At 39.9% G+C, this 19715-nt stretch overlaps 2 protein-coding genes across 4 annotated transcripts in view; one reads left to right on the plus strand and one right to left on the minus strand.

Annotated features, from left to right (window-relative positions):
• Window positions 1–771: 771 nt before the first annotated feature.
• Window positions 772–16937, plus strand: srpk1a (SRSF protein kinase 1a). Of its 3 annotated transcripts, none has more exons than XM_080899772.1 (16): window positions 772–853; window positions 1479–1533; window positions 7558–7685; window positions 7997–8105; window positions 8247–8334; window positions 8640–8727; window positions 9231–9337; window positions 10200–10365; window positions 10452–10477; window positions 10616–10838; window positions 10942–11325; window positions 11507–11607; window positions 11921–12028; window positions 12276–12345; window positions 14074–14166; window positions 15566–16937. In XM_080899772.1, the coding sequence occupies exons 1-16, from the start codon at window positions 841–843 to the stop codon at window positions 15748–15750; spliced, it is 1944 nt and encodes a 647-aa protein (XP_080755898.1). In that variant the 5' UTR covers window positions 772–840; the 3' UTR covers window positions 15751–16937. The 3 variants fall into 3 exon arrangements, with proteins under 3 accessions (XP_080755898.1, XP_080755897.1, XP_080755899.1); XM_080899771.1 differs by lacking the exon at window positions 14074–14166 and adding an exon at window positions 15157–15249; XM_080899773.1 differs by lacking the exon at window positions 14074–14166 and adding an exon at window positions 15157–15249 and having other exon boundaries at window positions 10942–11274.
• lhfpl5b (LHFPL tetraspan subfamily member 5b) overlaps window positions 16708–19715 on the minus strand; it is a 47602-nt gene continuing 44594 nt past the window's right edge. Inside the window, exons 3-4 of the mRNA XM_080899788.1 lie at window positions 18582–18818; window positions 16708–17117 (exon numbers count right to left, since the gene is read on the minus strand). Coding sequence (XP_080755914.1) covers window positions 17107–17117; window positions 18582–18818 — 248 coding nt within the window. The 3' untranslated portion in view covers window positions 16708–17106. The remainder of the gene's footprint in view (window positions 17118–18581; window positions 18819–19715) is intronic.

Raw genomic sequence — 19715 nt, forward strand, 5'->3', positions numbered from 1 at the left:
CACACACACACACACACACCGACACAGAAATTCATGGTCACCTCAATGACTGCAAAGTATCCATGTGCTGTGGATGCAACACAAACCCAAATCACCACTTGCCCACCACTGTGCTGTATTATGTCCCTAAAACCTAATATGAATTTATCAAATATGCATTCCCCCAGTACATTTAAAATAAATAAATTATATTTTTCACTTTTTTTGGCAGTGTGACAATTTCAGTTGCATAATCTTGCACTTGGCTTGTAAATTAAACATTGATTTTCTTTATACGTTAAACCTTTGTTGATGTTGTAATGTCCGAAAAAAAAATACATGATAAAAAATATTGCACTTCGTTATCCGTGTAAAATATTTGGTAATACTAATATAGAAGCTATTAATTTGAGCCTGCCAATTCTATCAAGTGTCCAGCTATGTAAATTCCAGTCTGCCTTTTACCAAACCATGCAGTCAGCTTGTTCTGTACTGCTATCAGCATCCAGTATAACAAAGGTTACCAACACTTTAATATTAATCCCAATCTGGGCACAAACCACTGAATCACGTCACCAATCATGCCGTTCATTTAACCCACCTACCTACACTGCTGCCTTAGTTAAAACATGCACGAAAGGTAAATAAAAGGTTAAATTCCTGAGCTGCACGGCTATCAGTGAGGCTGCTTTAAATACTTCTTTATAAGGCAGTTTGCCCTAAAATCCATAAAAACGGTTTGATACACGGGCAGAGACGTCACCAGAGAAGCTTCCCTTCGACATAGCAAGCCAGTGCGCATGCGTGGAACATTCGATCACTGGTTGTGTAGCTAACTGCTAAGCTACGGATCCAGCCGACATGGAGAGGAAAGGTAAATCTTCACGCGACACGTTGCACGCTGTGTGACTGGTGTAACACATTGTGTGTGCGGTTTGCCGTTACAGTCGATGTTGTCGTGCAGTGACAAATATAAAAACATTATTTTTCGCCGAGCAGCATACATTGTGATACGCGGTTTAATTGAACGCGTCTGTCGCGCACTGAGCTGGAGCGCTAGCCCTCTAGACGTTAGCTTTAGCTTCAATAGGACATGTCAGGATTAGCTCGATACATTTAGCTCTCCAGCTCCTTCCATTTTAAACACAGCCCGTAACACCGGCCACGATAACTGTGCATTCATGTATGAGTCCATAATTAGCCGCTGTAGTGGCTGAAATCACTTCACGCCACATTACCGTGTTTGAGACGAGCGTTGCCTAGGTGGGAAGCTCAGTGATGTAACTTAACGTTGGATGGGTTCTGGCAAACCGACACATGCACTGACACTGATTTTAGATACTGTTAGGTGCAAACATGACCCAACACGGTGCATATGAACGTTGGAGTGAGGTAATTGTTTATTTCAGATGGCTTCATTTGTTTTGTCGTGAGTGTCAGGTGGAAATCAAGAAGGCAAACAGACAATGGTTTTTCTATTCTTTTTGTTGTTGTTGCAGTGCTGGCACTCCAGGCGAGGAAGAAAAGGGTGAAAGCAAAGAAAACCAACAAAAAGTGAGTCACTGCTCCATTTAAATGTCATTCCCTCTTATGTGTGTCCCGTTTTTCAGGACACCCGCACATGAACAAGTATTTTGTCAGCTGTACTCAATCAAAGCAGATTGTTTGTTGCACTTTGGTGTATTTGCTGCTGTTCTGACATTGGAGAAGCTGTTAAAGGCCTTTGACTGCTTGTTTGCACTTAAACTTTGTTTTGGTCTGCACACGCCACAGCTTATTCTTTTTGCTCTACAGTGCTTTAGTAAAAAAAACAAAAAACACAAGTTTTGGGTGCTCTGTAAGCCATACCAGGAATATAATACTTAAACGCTGTGATCACCTGAAAATATTTCTGAATGATTAGCTGCTGTAAATAGGGCTGTCAAGCGTTGATCTCCAGTACCGATTGTTTTGGTGTGCCCAACAATCTACTAATCATGCCTGCACCAGTGGCATCCTCCAGAGCGTTACATAACAGCCAGTGCTATATTTAAAACAAGAGAATGAAGAAGCCCACATCAGCCCACCGAAGCATGGTGTTTAACTGAAAACAGCACCATTGAGGATACTCTCCTCCTGACAGCATTATCTTCATGGCGCATACTTGAATGTTTTATTAGCCGTAAGAATCATGTGATACCAAGAAACTAAATGCAACTTAAAGCAGAGCAGCTGCATTCTGCAGTAATCCTAGCACAATGGGCACTGCATGTATAGACGAACAAAACAACCTCAGAGGATATAATGGAGTGGACTGGTTAATGTTTTGAAGTGCTGTGAGAGTCTGAAGGAAAATGTGCATCAGACATTTGTCCTCACACCCAAAAGGATGAGGCTCATTAAAACAAGGTGCACACACCCAATATTAAAGCTTTTTATAATGAAAGGATGACTAACTGAGACTGGCTCTGCATTCAAATATGCTTCATCTGCTTTCTCTCTCTGTGAATGAAAATGCATGAGTATGTAATTTAGACGATGTATTTATTTGCATTTTGAAGTGAATTTGAAAAGCCATGCATTTACCTCTCAAGATGCAAAAAATGTTTTAAAATGTGTTAATAATCCAGCAGTGTAAATGTTAAAGCAGACAACACGAGAACTGTACAGATAATCAGTATTAAATTACTGCCTTGTTTTTACCAGCTTTATGATTTAAAATATAATGAATGCGTTTCAGATTCAAAGCTTGATTAGAAAGTCAAGATTCATATCAAGTAATTATTTGAATCAGTTTATTTTGTCATCCTTGGACAAACATGCACCGCTTCAGCTGACCATGTCAGGCACAAAGAAGTAGGTTGCAGGATTATGTAGAAAACCAGCAGCTCATTTGTGAAACACTGCAGCCCAGTTGTAGGAATTTAGTTGAATGTGATCTCTGCTCTCTTGGCTCCAGTAGAGATGAGCAGGCTTAATCTGCTCTGTGGAGGAAGTAACATCAGGCTGTTTGGCTTTCAAGTAAATATTAGGAACTGAATTACTGGCAAAGGCAGAATGTATGTGGTGACACATATAAACATGGAAAGAATATGTTCTGTTATTTAGGGCTTGCAGAGCCATGGAAAAAATATACAGAAATATGTTTCAAATATGCATTTAGAAAAGAATTGGTTGTCCTGTTTTCCATTATGTTGGGTTTGATCAATCTGTCGCTGGAGTTTTAGTCAAAATGAAAGTCTGCACACAGCGATTTATATTTGAAAAATGTAATATGCACAGACGTTTCATTTGTCTGACTGCTTGACACAATGACCGTATAACTCACTTAGTAATTTTGGAACATAATTTGTTTGCAGGCTTGTACTTCTGCTCGTAATGTAGCCACAGTTTTCTGTCCCCTTATTCTGGAAACTTCTCAGTATTCAGTCTGATTCAGCAAGGTTGATGTTGTCTTTCATAATGCGGATACACACACGCACACATTAGGCCTGCAGTAAAGTAAGCTGAGTGCAGCATGCGTTTCTTTAAATGCCTTCTTTAATTTGGTTGTGTGATATTCCTTGGCAGAAAGCGCATCAGTTTGGTATTATTGTGGTAGGGTTGTTTTGACAGGCCAACTTCTTGTTTTGGTTTAAACTATGGTTAAAAGCAGATGTTCAAATCCAGTTTAAAAAAATAAATAAATAAATAAATTATTGACAGCGATTTAGATGGTATTTGCTTCCATTTTCTGCTTGCAGTTTGTCACTGCCAGCGCTCGGTTACACATTTAGGAGTCTTTATTAATATAATAACCGTTTGTGAATATTTTAATAGTTAAATATTGCTTAGATAGCTGCAAGATTTGTTTGAAACAAAGTTTTAGACACACCTTGCTATTTTGTTAAAACTAATTAAACTTGGTTGGAACAGTCGCTCATTAATCTTTCTTTACTGATAACAAGGTCAAAGCAACAAACTGGAGGCAATTACACTGAAACTTGTGGTTTAATTTCAAGGGGACATGATCCAAATTAACAGCCTGCTATGACTTTAATGGACTTTTATCTGCTACTGCTCTATTGTTTTGCCTTGCAAATATTTGCCTTTAATGTGGGTTTATGTTTGGTTAAGTAACTGTCAAACTACTGTAATACTTCAAAACTGTTTTATTTATTTATGGTCATATGCCAAAACATTACATGCCAAAAATACTCACTCTGCCATTGAATTCTGGTGTTCCAGTCATGTCCATAGATGTATAAAATAAGGCACCTGCAGACTGTCTATAAAAATTTGTGAAACAGTGGCTCGCTCTCAGGAACTCGGTGAAATCCAGCGTCAGGGCTCGCAAAATTTCAAAATCTCTGGTAGCCCTTCGGGCAGACACTCTTCAGTTTTTGGTAGCCCAAAATAAATTTAAGTAGCCTGAAAAAAAAAAAAAAAAAAGGACAATTTTTTGATTGACTTAAAAAATTGTTAAAACACAAATTACAACAACTGTAAAAAAATACAATCATCAACTCAAATATTTGGCCCTAATTGAACAGAAATTTCTATGAACTTGTAAGAACTGTGTAGAACATGGATCAGTCTGTGTCAGATCCTGAATCTGACATATCAGTGAAGTCACGGGTAAGAGGTAAGTGGAACCAAGATCTAGGCCATTTGCTTTGTTTGCAAAGGCTGCTAAATTTTGCCAAAGGTAGTTCACGCTTTGCAACATCGCGCTGTTCTAAACAGCTTTTTCTTCTGCGTTTCTTCTGGACTTCTTGTTGTGCTTGGTTTATTTTTAGTAGTTTTTTTGCAATTGGCGTTTGTTCTGGGAAAGATACTGCAGACTGAGCAATAATGCATTTCTTGCATTTCTCATGGGTTCTAATGGGGTCTTTCTTAAAATTACTGGTCCCAGTAACAAAGGTGCTTGTCAACTAGGAAATCGAGGGAAACTCAAGACACACCCGTCAGAACATTGTTATTTAGCTCGTCATATTCCAGCCACAGAAATTCTTTTGTCCATGAAACCAAAAAAAAGCTGCACTTTTGTTTTTGCCTCATAGCCTGATTTGTCACAACTTTTCCGTTTTGTGGTCGGCTTTTCTTTGGCTGTCCCTTCTTCACCCTCACCTGTCTTATTTGGCTCTGCAGAACTAAAATACCTGCGTAAATCAATCTGCTTTTACACAGGCACTTGCATAATGATCAGCGATTCTCTGCGCATTCAACCTGCATCACATGTTTAAGCTTGCTGCGGGAGATTTCACTTGTCACGTTTGAATAGTAAGCTAATGAGTGATAAGACGATGTCAGAGGAATTGGTGCGCAATTAATCCGTCACTCACCAGTCAGTAGCTGCCGCTCTCTATTCAGTCTGCGCTATCGCAAAGTGAAGCAAAAAACAAGCGGAAATTCAAACGCGATTTCAATATGTCACATACTGACAGCTACGTTTGTGAAAGAATGCAAAAGCATTGACATATTTTTTTTTTTTTCTTCCTATGACAGCCTGACGGGCAGGGCTGAGATGGATTTTGGTAGCCCGACCAGAAAAATCGCTAGCCCCGGGACGTCGGGCTAGCGATTTTGCGAGCCCTGAGCGTGGTACCATGATAGGATGCCATCTGTGCAGCAAGTCCAGTTGTGAAATTTCTTCATTACTAAATATTCCAGAGTCAACTGTTAGTGGTATTATAATAAAGTGGAAGCGATTGGGAACAACACCAAGTTTGCCACTAAGTGGTAGGCCACATAAATTTACAGAGCAGGGTCACCAGATGCGGAGGTGCATAGTACACAGGTCACCAACTTTCTGCAGAGTCACTCGCTACGGACCTCCAAACTTCACGTGGCCTTCAGATTAGCTCAAGAAGAGTTTACAGAGAGCGTCATGGACTGGGTTTCCAGGAGCGAGCAGTTGCTTCCAAGCCTCATGTCACCAAGTACAGTCCAGCGCATCAGATACAACTCTAGAGGAGTGGAGTTTTTTGGAGTGAAGACTCATGCTGTTCTCTCTGTCTGGTAATCTGATGGATGAGTCTGGGTTTGGTAGTAGCCAGAGAAACAGAACTTATCTGACTGCATTGTGCCAAGTATAAAGTTGGGGAAGGAACTATGGTGTGACGTTGTTTTTTCAAAACTTGTGCTCTGCCATTTAGTTTCAGTGAAAGGAACTCTTCTAGCCCCTTTTCACTAGTACCTGCATGATTTGACTCTGTTTCGGTCATTTTCAATTACAATAAGTTACCGCTTAACATGCGTGGAGTATTTGTATGCGTCATGATCACCACAACAATGGAAAAGCATAGACCTGTTGCTCGGAGTACAACTTTTTGCCAATCTCGAGGGACCACAGTGGGAGTTGTTGGGTTTTTTTTTTTTTTGTTTTTGTTTTTTCTCTTTTCTTTCCATTTTCCTCGTTGCCACGTTTCAAAAATTAGTAGGTACTAAAATTGCCTATTACCATGGTACTACCACCTAATGGAAAACTCTAAAAACTGTGTTGAGCCGGCCCAAGTAGGTACAAGTGGGAAAACGGTTATTAATGCTTCAGCATACCAAGACAATGTTATGTTTCCAGCTTTGTGGAAACAGTTTGGGGATTCCTTCCTATTCCAACACCAGTGCACAAAGCAAGGTCCATGTCACCTCATGAGGAGTCCTCACCTCAACCCAAGTTAATTCATAGTTTCTTCATATTACACATATACATTCTTTATTTTTATTTTTTTTAAAGAGGTAGTTGTGGGTTAATTGAAGTCTGCAATGAAAGATGACATATTACCCTGGAGTAAAGTTTTATTTGTGGTTGACATTTCACATTTTCAGTGATTGAAATGTGACTGTGGATGCTTACAGTTATAACCCTCCTTTATGATAGATTTATAAAACAGTTGTCTATTTGTAGCTTTATACATACACCAGATGTGCACCAATTATTTATTTTTTGCGATCAGCCCTGGTGTCGTTTGTTTAAGAACGAGTGGTTCTTGTCATGTTTGATTATTTTGTGTGAGAGGCTTTTTAATAAATGCTGTGTTATATGGGTTATGTTTATGCAACAAAAAACTTGGCTGATGAGGAAGTTCTTCCTGTCTCTAGTTAGCCGTTTATACAGGAGGTGATTTTGAAACATCTATGTCCATCACTGTGACTGATCATCCAGAGCAGGCACACTCTATGTTGGTGCTTGGCTAACATGATTATGTTGTTCAGTAAAGTATTAGTGTTAGAGTGAATTACTCAGTTGCTAATGCTAGCTAGTTAATGCCACTTACTTTTTCAGCCAATTAAGGTCAGATCCCAGGAGAGGCAGGAGAACGTTCCCACTGCTTTGTAATGCATCTGTTTAAGTTAAACTGTACAGCTGTTCACCATTTCTGCAGTGTTTTTGGAAGTAAAAGGTTGAGCTTTGATTCTTTCTTGCTATGTAGAAGAGTCGAACTCATCGGTTATCAATGAGCTGCAGTCTTGTTCAGTTAGTCTCACCCGCATGTCCTGTAATAAAATCCTCTCATCCTGGGCACGCCTTATTGTTGAGCTAATATTTGATAAATGGACGGTAAATGCATCAGAGCTCTGTTCCATCGACGTCTTTCATAATTGTTGTTGTCCCATCAGGCAGCCAGCCAATCCCAGAGCTCGACAGCATCCTCAGGCTGAAGCCTCCCCTCAGGAACCTGAGGAACCTGAAGAGATCCTTGGCTCTGATGATGAAGAGCAGGAGGACCCCAATGACTACTGCAAAGGTGGGTTCCTCTTTACTTTTTGCATTCAAAGGCACACTATATTGCACTGTATTTGATTAACTACTCTTTCAAGTTTTTTTTGTTTGTTTGTTTTTTTCCCCAGTAGAAAAATGATAACAGAGTATTAGCGATTCGCACCTTAGTTTAAACAGATAAATCAATATTTGATTTGACTGTTTCAATAAATGGTGTCGCTTTGGTTAGTTGTGACCTGTTATTACAGTGAATGTAAATGCACTGGCTGTTCTGTATACATGCATACATGCTCACCTCTTTATTTATCTAAGCAGCTTGAATTTCTTATCTTTTAGGTGGCTACCACCATGTGAAAGTAGGAGACCTTTATAATGGAAAATACCATGTAATTCGGAAGCTCGGCTGGGGACACTTCTCCACCGTGTGGCTCGCCTGGGATATTCAGTATGAGAAAAACTTTACTGCATATTTGTAATTCATGTTTTGTTTTTGAGACTTGACATTGGATTCCAGATGCAGCAGCAGCTGGCTCAGAGACGGTTTACTTTGCTTCCTATTAGTGAACATTACATTCTGTGGTTGCAGGGTAAAGAGGTTTGTTGCAATGAAGGTGGTGAAGAGCGCGGAGCACTACACAGAAACAGCACTGGATGAGATAAAACTGCTCAGATCTGTGAGTATCAGATTTAATTGCATGCAGTAGGTTTTGATGAAATATGTAATCAGTAAGCGCAGGAAGTGTTCACTAATTAGTTGTGGGGATATCTGGAGATGCATCAGAGTGTACAGCAACGTGGTGCAAGGACAGCAGGGCATTGCTTACACTACAGCTTTTACACATTATTCATGCACTCGGCTTGCATGTCTTCCAGCACGCATGTTCACACAGTTTTACATGTAAATGATGTGTGTGGATCCCACAACAAAATATATTTTTTTTTTCTTCTCTTTTTTTTCTTTTTCTTTTTTTGTCTGTAGGTAAGAAACTCTGACACGAATGATCCCAACCGAGAGATGGTAGTCCAGCTTCTAGATGACTTCAAGATCTCTGGCGTCAATGGAACTCGTATCCTTCACAGCCAGATATAACAGATGTTTCCTGGTTTTTATTATTAGTCACATTTGATTTGTCAAATTACCTCCTGCTGGGAGGGGGAAAGTCCCCAAAACAAAAACTTTAGTCTTATTAGAAATGGGGTTTTTTTTTTTGTTTGTTTTTTGAATGTACAGAACTTTCTTTCCCTTCGTGTCCATGTCAGCTAAAAAGCCGTACGCAAGTAAGAAAGTAAACAACAGGTGAGGGTGTGACAAATGGAATCTTATGTGTCCCAAACAGACCTCCACCCCCATCACAACACTTTAGTTGGGTAAGATCCCCTGAATGCCTGAGGGATTGCTGTAGCTGTAACACGAGAGGCTCTAACAAAAGCGTATGGGTTGCACATCTACGTGTCCTTTCTTCAGCACAATCAATGCCACTCCTCATTTAGGCAGTTGTTTTTTCCTTTGTTTGTTTTCAGTTTTGCTTTACCGCTATTACTTTGCCATCTTAACTGCTCCAATCTTCAGACGTCTGCATGGTGTTTGAGGTGTTAGGACATCACTTATTGAAATGGATAATAAAATCAAACTACCAAGGACTGCCCCTGGCTTGTGTGAAGAGCATCATACGGCAGGTAAAGTGAGACCCACAGGCACACCTTTTGAATGCCTATGACTCATCATTAAGGCTCAGTCGTTCACAAGAGTTGTGTAGCCTGCAGGCTGCACGATGGATGGAAAACAGTCAGGGTAGAAGAACTTTACATATTAACAGTAAGCTGCTTAACAAAACAGATTGGGAGTGAGGCAAAACTGAGGGGGCTTTTTTTCATGGTTAAACAAATGACTAATTCAGCAGTTAATTGCACAGCTCATCTGTGGATTAGTGTTGTTTATTCCACAGCTTTTTATTCGATGTCCTTTGAAAAACAGCAAATGTTTCTTTTATTAAAACTTTCTTAGATTGTTAAGCTTTTGTGTTCTCTTAAAGGGACCCTTTTATGCTTTCTTTATGTTCTGTTATATGCTGTGTTTGTTACATGGATGGATTTTCAATAAGCAGCACTAAGGCTAAAATAATGATAGTATCATTGTGTATTAAGTTATTAACTACAAACCAAACGCTCTGGCTTCAGACTGCCCTAGGGATTCTTTTTAAGATTTTCTTTTTTCCTAGTCTTGGCTCCTTTGCTTTAAAGAGAGAAGAGCTAAAATAGTGTGTTTCAGAGAGGATAAACTGACGGACTGCAGCAAAGCCAAATGTGATTAATAAGGATTATTTATGAACTCTGAGTTGTGCAAAGTTAGTATATTTGTTTCCAAGAAAAGAAAAACCTGAAAATTGATGCAATATGTTTTTCTTTTTAAAGTTTCCTTAAGTTTAGTTGGTAAAGGTTTTGTGTCCAAGTCAGTGTGATTGGTTAATTTGATCTACACAATCAGATAACCATTTTCCATTAATGTATTTTTTTTTTTTTTTTTTTTTTTTTTTTTAAGGTTCTCCAAGGTCTGGACTACCTGCACACAAAGTGTCATATTATCCACACAGACATCAAGCCGGAGAACATCCTGATGAGCGTAGATGAGCCTTACGTACGGAGGCTTGCAGCTGAAGCCACAGAGTGGCAGAAGGCTGGGGCACCTCCTCCCTCTGGTTCAGCGAGTATGAGATGTGCATGCACACTCACTTTTATATCTGCATTCATAGGTTTAGTACAGGTTTTTACTTATCTCATGTTCTCTTTACAGTAAGCACAGCGCCAGTTCCAAAACAGGTACAAGACTTTTTTTTTTTTTTTTACTCTCTGCTTAGATATTAGCCTCATGTTTTTAGGTTTTGTTTTGTTTTTTAGTTTACTTTTAAATCAGTCCTACAAATGTGCAAACCTTTCCTTTGTTTTTGTCTTTGACAGACAGTAAAAATGTCCAAGAACAAGAAGAAGAAGTTAAAAAAGAAGCAGAAGCGGCAGGCGGAGCTGCTGGAGAAGTGCATCTTGGACCTTGAGGAAATGGAAAAGACCACAGAGATACGAGAGGATGATGAAGATGAAGACGACCCACAGACTGAAAAGGGACGAGCCTGTGCGCCTCTCAGACAGGTGTCTTTTGCGGAGATAGGAAAGGAGGAAACAGATGGTAAGACGCTAACATCAGAGAAGTAATGTGTTCTGCAAAATTTGCAAAGCAGCCAAAAAATCTGATATGAATCAACTGAAAATACATTTTCTGCTACTTTCAGGGAGCACTTTGAATGCAGATCACATGAGGGTGGGACCAGAGGAACTGTCTGAAATGAACTGTAATGGCCATGTGGAGGAGAGTGACTTCCAGCATAGCGATGAAGACCAACATAATGGCAATGCAGAGTGCACAGAACAGTGTGCCTCTCCAGAGGATCAACACGTGGAGTCTCCTCTCCACTCCATTTACAACGGTGTTGAGTCTACAGATTTCAATGATGTGTACACAGAGACTAAAGGAACTGGGGCTCGTAGCCGTGGAGTTACTGAGAAACGCTTTTCTGCTGGGCTGGAGGACAGAGAGCTGGAACAAGGCATTTTAGAAGAAGATGGTGAGGATGGGTCCAACTGTCACTATAGTAGCCAGGAAGATGCACGAAATGGTCAGTGAACCGAAATCGATTGGTTTAGGTTTTTAGAAGCTGTTTGCTGTAGCTGAGCTGCTTTGGAAATTTAACAAAAACCATGTGAACTTTGAACTACTTATGATTATACTTATCATTTATTCAGTGTTTATCCCATTGTTTTATTCAATGTCGCTGCTTCTCTCTGTGCTTTATAAAGGTAAGCTGACAGCAGGATCCCTGCTAGTTAACCCACTTGAGCCACTCAATGCAGACAAGATCAAGGTCAAGATTGCAGATTTGGGAAATGCCTGCTGGGTGGTGAGTAGCCTGCTAATGACCAAAGGGATTTCCTCATAAGTGATGAAACGGTACAGCCAGGGAGACATCGAGTGTCATCTAGCTACTGAAAGTAATGTTTCGGTATTCCTGCTTTTTATGGTTTTAAAATGAGAAATCATTTACCAGATGGGAGTGTGATCCAGATTTCAAATAGAGCATAGAGTCCATTTATAATTTCAAAATTTTTTATTCTCATGTAAAATATTTCTGTTTTTCAGTGTGTTATCGCTACACATGATGAAACCTACATGATATACGTTGTTGTTTTCGTATTTGTCTTTTTTCCTCTCAGCACAAGCACTTTACTGAAGACATCCAGACACGACAGTACCGGTCTCTAGAAGTACTTATTGGTTCTGGATACAGCACACCAGCTGATATTTGGAGCACAGCCTGTATGGTGAGAAATTTTCTCTGCATCAAACTATTTATATAGAGCCAAAAGGTGCTTAAACTCCCCCCAAAAACTGAATAGAACAAAAAAAATTTATCTGAAGGGGGAAAAAAACCCCCTCATTGTATCTTAAAGACTCAAGAAGTGTAATGAGAGTCTAGTCAGTGGTGGGAGGGATTTATTGAGATTTGGACAGATGGCTTCATACTGTTCTTTTTGTTTTTTCCCCTCCCTGTGTTTGTATTGTCCTCAGGCCTTTGAGCTTGCCACAGGGGACTACTTGTTTGAACCACATTCTGGGGAAGATTATTCCAGAGATGAAGGTATTGTCTGGTCTTCCTGTACATTCTGTTTTTAAAGTACAAGTTTTAACTGTAGATCATTAATTCTCAGAGCTCGATTTAGTAGATGTATTGAAATGTGTTTCACTAGTGAGTGGGACTTCTGTTTAGTATTACTGCTACTGTTAAAAGCACCATAGTGTTGTTAAATCTTCTGTTATCAGTGTTGAACTGTTGAATTATTTAAAATGTCCAATATGCATGCAAGTCCTCACCTTCACTGGAGCTCCAGTTACAGTGCACTTTGCACAGTGTTAACATGTTAATGAGGTGCTCCATTAATGGCTTCGAATTCAGAAGAAGAATTGTAAAGTATGAAAAGTATGAGCATTCCTGTGTGTATTTCCTATCTAGCAACTTGAGCCACTTCTTTACCGCACTGGAGATGGGGCCATCTCTTCAATTCTCTTCTCACCTTTTCCTCACCTCCTGGTTACTCATACTTTATGTTTAATCCATTTTCACCTCAAGTTTTAATTGAAACTAGGGCTGTACGATATGACCAAAATCTCATATCCCGATATAAGAATTCTATCGTCCGATAACGATATAAATCACAAAAATGTAACATTTTCTGTAAACTCTGTGAATCTCGGGCAGCTCGACTTGCGTGAAGTGTTTCCAGCTGCGCGTCGTGTAGCTGGAGTCGAGTGTTTTAACCGATGCATGAAACGATACATTTTTAGACATAAGTTGTAAAGGCCGCCGTTTTCTTTGTGAGTATTTATTACACGGCGTGCTGCGGGGAAAAGTCTGTTCTAACGTTTGAGTCTAAGGTTTATTTTTTAGCACCTGGCGGCTCTTTTTTTAATTCTCATCCGTAAATAATCTGCTCTTTCACGTGATTCAGTTTATTTTGAAAAGTCTCAACAGGATCTTGAGCTTTATTGTGGAAGGTTTATGTGGAACATAAACAAGCGGACACGCGATGCTGTTACCATCGTTGTTGCTAACCACAACGCATTAAAACAGGCGCTTGTCCGTCCGTAGTGTGGTTATATTAAATATAAGAGAAAGAGAGAACTTTAAGAAATTAATATAGCCACTACAGTGACCATCAAAACGATGAAAAATATTGCCGTAAACAGTTTATTTTGCGACACCACGAAACAAACGATAGCGTAAAATGAAACGATAGATGTTTTTATATCGTCATCCGATATATATCGTTATATCGAACAGCCCTAATTGAAACATAAGGTGAAAATGGAATTTTGGCTTGCTGCTTAGCTCAAAGTTTCCATATTAACTTGATTCTGCTCTGGCATGTCTGCTTTGTGCTGTCCTTCAACTTTGACTTTACTGGAACATCCTGCAGCTTTTTCACCTGCATAAACCATGGCATACTGTTCTATAAATGCTTTGTGTTTAACGTTTTATTAGACTTTTAGTAAACTTGCATCAGTCTGCTTTTTATGTTTTACTGTATAGCTTTGAGGGCTGTGCTTTAATGCAGACTTCCCATCTTGCTTTATAGTTGTCATTTTTCTGAAATACAACAGTGAATGAGCTCCATGTGTTCAGATGTTTTCAGTAGGTTAATATAGGCTGTTGATACATGTGCTACTTGTAACACTAGGCTGTCATCATCATCATCATCCTTTGTTCCTAATACATTGTTCCACTTGACTGTTTGCCATCTCCTCTCCAAACTCCCTGTGACTTTCCATCTTCCTCCTCCTCTTCTCCTCTGATGTGCCTCATTTCCAGACCATCTTGCTCTCATGATTGAGTTGCTCGGTAAAATCCCCCGACACTATGCTCTGAGTGGAAAATACTCACAGGAATACTTCACCAAGAGAGGTACGCCAGCACCTCTGTCTTTGGCTCACTCTGGGAAAGGTGGACAAGGAGGGTCAAGGGAGGAGGTTAACTTCAGTCAGCACAATCAAATGGTTTTGTGCAGGCCCGTCATCAAAGCAAGAAACCAATAAATGCCAGCCTCTTTGAACCACTGATCACGATTCAAGTGTTCTGCCAAAGACTGCCTGGCAGAGCCTTGTACACTGCCTTTAGACATTTTGGCTAGGTGCTTGATGCTGTATTGGTCCCTGCTGAGGAGATTCAGAATGACCTTTTTCCTCTGCATGGAGTCCACTGCGCAACAACAGTCTTTTTATAAATGTAATTTAATCATTTAATGAAATCAATCACAGGAGGCAAAAAAGGCAAGAACCCTTTACTTTTATACGTCAGTGTATTTATGTCAGAATATAAAGTCTTAATGTGCTCAAAGTACACGTTTACAGAAATATGATAATTAATGTAAGATGGCTTTAATTAAGGATGTCTATAAGGGATTAACTGACGGTCTTGATGTAAACCTTTTAAGGTCCCTGAGTGGGAGTTGTTTTGTTGATATGTACCAAGGTTACTGCAAATGTTAAGACCTCTGTTACAGTTACGGATGAAATGACAGCGAAGTTGATGAATAATTAACACGAAGTACAAAAACATGATTTTCATTATCTGGGCCTGTCTTGTCAATCTAGTTGCAGGGTGAATTTGTGGTGGGAATTATTTTTGTTCTGAGAAACTTTAGTGGAAAAACCCCAAACTGAACAATAAAAAAGAGCTAAAGGTTAATGAACTGCTCTGTTTTATAACTTTCTAACTTCTGGTTTTACACCACGTCCTCTGCCAACAGTGAGGCTGGTGTGTGTGACGTCACCCAGACCTCTCTCTCCCTCTGCCCTCCACCCACACACCCAGAGTGGGCCTGTGACTGGGTCCACTGTCTGATGAATCTGTTTGTCTTGTCTGTCTTTTTTCTTGCAACTGTCTGCTGTATAGACCATATAGCACTGATCATTGAGCTGCTGGGGAGTGTCCCACGCAAACTCATAATGTCCGGCAAATATTCCAAGGATTTTTTCACCAAGAAAGGTAAAACGGAAGCTTTACTGTCAAGATTCGAGTGAGAGTTACTGACTGTGCTTTGGAATATTCCCTACTTGAATCCCAATTGCTGCTTATTCATACATTTGAATATACATGTAAAAATGTCTCCAGTGGATATTACAGTTCAAAAGAACAGGCCTTCTTTAAAAGGCAATTACAAGGTAACTATTTAATCAGTGTCATTTGTTAAGACTGTATGTGGAGTTATGCAGACATGACTGCCCTTGAAGTGAAGTTTAAAATGGGGAAGTTGTTGTACTCTGTAGTGGTGTGGTTCTGATGCAGTGCTGTCTGTCTGCAGGTGATTTGAAACACATCACTAAGTTGAAGCCGTGGGGACTGCTGGAGGTGCTGATCGACAAATACGAGTGGCCCCGTGAAGAAGCAGAGTGCTTCACTGACTTCCTTCTTCCCATGCTGGAGCTTATTCCAGAGAAAAGGGCCACGGCCGCAGAGTGCTTGCGCCACCCCTGGCTCGCCCTCTAGTGGACACCTCCAGCTATCGAACCTCCCTTCCCTCCCACCTCCTCCAGAGACTGCAACAGATCACTTTCCAGTTTGGGCATATCAGATGGATATTTATTTTTCTTCTTTTTTTGGTTAGATGTTTTGAATTTGTTCTTGTTTTTGAGCTAATGCTTCTGTGTACATTTGCTTTGAATTAGTTGGTTCTCAGTGTGATGTCAGGAATCCAGTGGATTTTTTTATTTTTTATTATTACTTTGTGCTCATGTTGGCTCAAACTGCTGTGCTCCGTTCACCCTTCTAAGGAAGTCTGTCATTGTACTGCTAGTGACTCATCCTTGTTTGTTACACTCCTGCACTAAAACCTGAACAAACCAAGGATATGTAGCCGTTATTGGTCATTTTTGTTCCCTAAAACTCTTTTCCCACATCTTTTCAGTAGTGACTTAAAAAACAAAAAAAACAAAACAAAAAAAAAAACAAATCTCATTCAACATTTGAAATACATTTTGTATTTGTAATGAAGGTTTTAGGAAGTTTCACACTGGGCTGACATGTACACTGACTTTGGGTAACTTTCATTTCATGCATTTCTTCAGGCAGGGTCACTGTTTGATTAAAGTAGGTCATGTTTAGCCATATCGATTCCGTTGTCACCCGGTATTTAGTATCCTTAGTTAATTATAATAGGGATCTTTCATTTTCATGGGAGGCTGGTATTCTCATCCACCTATTACAATTCAGGTATATAGTATTTTAAAGGTTTCAACAAGACAACATGTTAAGAAGCCCAATCTTAAGGAGAAAAAAAAGTGAAAATAAACTGTATATATCTGTACCAAAGAGTTTGCCTTGATGTATATTACAGTTATGTACAGTTTTTAACAAATCTTATATCTTAGCTAAAATTGTTTAGCTGGGTAGCTGTGTTTTAATAAAGCGTATGGAAGGTGTGTTTGAGATCAGTTGTATGTGTGGTCAACTGTTCAATGTCACTGTTTTTACCATAGAAATGGTGAGATCTGATATTATGTCATGGTGTCCCAAAAAGATCATATCCAAGTAACCTATGTTATCTGTCGAAACCTATGGGGGGGAAAAACAAAAACTTACATTGGTGTCAGATTCAAGAACATAAACTCTGTGTGAGTTGTCGACTTACAAAGCTGTACAACACACCATACAATAAAACAGATCTTCATACAATACATGATTTCTGTGGGCTTGTTTATTGGGTATTGTGAAATATATATAGTAAAATAAGGAAGCACAAAATCTTATTAATCAAAACCACAGTAAACATTAGACGACAAGAGAGGTGAAAACCCAAAGTGCATCATGGTATTTTACACTGGCTCTGAAGGTCTGTGGATTCAATCAAGGGTTTTCTGTAAAAGAGAAACAAAAGAAGAAATGTTTGTGGACACCAGGGCTGAAATGGTTTGACCATGTGCAGAGAAGGGACTGGATATGTTGGACACAGGATGTTGAACATGGATCTACCAGGCAGGAGGTAAAGGGGAAAGAGCGCAGAGGAGGATATGGAGAGAGTTGGTGTAACAGAGAAGAAAGCTAGGGATCAGGCGAGATGGAGGAAAATGATTTTCTGTGGGTAAGCCCTAAAGGGAGCAGATTTAACAAGAAAAAGATTTAATGGACTTCAGCCACTGGGACACTGGGCAAATTATGGCAACAAATAACTGTAAAACTGCTCATTTGACAAAGTTTATGGATAAAACTTTTTAACCTAATTACAAATTTGTTGAAGGCCAACTTGAATAACTGAGTGAGTGCCTCTATAAAAGAAGCTGTAGCAGTTTGCAGATCTGGAGCAACTGGGTGTTTAACAAAGAGAAAAGATATCTACAAGGAATTGTTGCTACCCATCAATGTGCACTGCTCAGAGAAACTACAAGTAATCCCAAGAGCTATATCTCAGATTCTACAGGCCTAAGTTAGCAAGCTAAATGTTAAAGTTCATGACAGTACAATTAAGAATGGATCGTTAGAAGCAAGCCTGTGCTCTCTAAAAAGAACATGGCAGCACAACTTAGCTTTGAAAAGTTGCATCTGAACTAATCTCAAGACGTCTGGCACAATGTCCTGTCCACAGATTAGACCAAAGTGAAGATATTTGGTGGTTCATAAAAACCCAAACATGGCATGTCTGCACAAACACCTCATACCAACTGTAAAGCACGGTGGTGGATCTGTCTGACAGCTGAAGCTTGGCTGAAAATGGGTCATTCAACATGACAAGAATCCCAAGCACAGCAGCAAATCTACAAGAAAACAGCTGTAATGGCAAACTGAAAGCCCAGAAAGTCCGGACCTCAACCTGACTCAAATACTGTGGTGGGATTTCTTGAGATCTGTGTACAATTAAATGGCTGCAATGAACTGAAGTGCAATTTTCGTAAACAAGAGTGGGTCAAAATTCCTCCACAGACACATGAGAGACTCATATAGTCAAACTGAAAACAACAACTTCAAGTAATTCTGCTAAAGGTGCTTCTACAAGATACTGAAACATGGGGTGTACTTAGTTTTTCACGGGCCTGCAAAGAGTCCTGTGGTAACTTTCTTTTTCACACGACTGCATATAAAAAACTGCAGAAAAATCTCCAATCTTGGATACGTTTCTTAAGGTGAAGCAATTTTTTCTAATGATGGCTCAAGCCTTAACAGAGAGCAGGCATGCACAACAGCAGGACCTTGCAGCAAGCCAGTCTGAAAGGAATGTGGCTGTTTTATATGTCACACATTATACTTGTGCTATGCCAGCTATGACACATTAAAATATTTGTTTCTATACCCAGCATTCAGTCTGCATACCACCCCACAGCCCTCACCTGCTCCATCCAGCTCAAAGTCATCTGGCAGAAGTTTGTCCTGCCGGTTGCCGAGTGTGAAGGACAGCAATGCCAGGAGTATGGCGTCCAGAATGCTGATGATGGCCAGGATGTAGGCCCAGCGCACCGTACAGTTTCCCAGCGTGTACTTATCTGTCCTCTGGCCGCACATCCTCTTCACCTCTGGAGAGTCCCAACCATCTGGGTAAATCATGCAGCCCATCACCATCAACACACCTGCGGGGGAAGGACATGGAAATGGCAAAGCCTTGTAATAATTACCTCTTGTGTGCTCTTACTTTGATAAATAATTATAATCTGGTGCTCTGGAGCCCCCAGTGCATGATAACACATGATGTACCTCCATAAAGTGCCAAAGTTTTTATTTATTTATGGCTCAGCAAGGCAGATGATGCTCTGTGGAGCCATTTGCACGATGTACCGTTATGAAAGTTCTTAAATCTTAAATGCTGTTCTTCCCGTAACATCTCCTCTGGGCTTCCCCAAAAGCTACTTACAGTAGAATGTGAGTTTGCAGATACATGCCCATAAAGTTTTACAGGCTTTTATCGTTTTCCTGGCCCTCGTATGGTTTTAGGTGCAAATTTAACGACACAGCAACACCTGATCTTGTTACAGGTAACTGATCTGCTATCGAAGGTGTCAGAGTCTGGGCTGAAACAGGATTCCTTATTGGCCATGGCGAAGAACAACCTTCACAACAAACGCACATCACACCTGAAACTGGAGAGGTGAGAACTCGACCCGTGACGGGATGAGCTCATTGTTTCACACCTGACTTACAAGAGAAGCACAGGTCTCATGGCTCCTTTACAGCTGCCTCTTTAGTTTGAGTTCTGGTATTGAGGTGATGAAATATTTGAGCTATTACTTACGAATAGTTATAATAAAACCGATGAACTGAACCTCATCAGACTTCTATTTAAACTGGTAATTTATGGTCACAAGAACTTTTGTTCCTTGTCCTTGTCTGTTTCCATTGTATTAACAGATCCACCAGGTGATGCATCAATATTAAAAGAAAAACAACTTCCATTTCATTTTTTCAGCTACGAAAAATGTTGGAATATGTTTATGAACGGCTGTAATACTTTTAATAAGCCCCTTGAATTA

This window comes from Rhamphochromis sp. 'chilingali' (assembly GCF_963969265.1).
Source record: "Rhamphochromis sp. 'chilingali' genome assembly, chromosome: 12".
Classification (NCBI taxonomy): Eukaryota; Metazoa; Chordata; class Actinopteri; order Cichliformes; family Cichlidae; genus Rhamphochromis; species Rhamphochromis sp. 'chilingali'.

Excerpts from the sequence above, each read along its gene's own strand:
- srpk1a (XM_080899772.1), top strand. Across the intron at positions 10,478-10,615 it reads CAGCGCCAGTTCCAAAACAG|ACAGTAAAAATGTCCAAGAA; the intron begins GTACAAGACTTT and ends TGTCTTTGACAG. Across the intron at positions 11,608-11,920 it reads TGGGAAATGCCTGCTGGGTG|CACAAGCACTTTACTGAAGA; the intron begins GTGAGTAGCCTG and ends TTTTCCTCTCAG.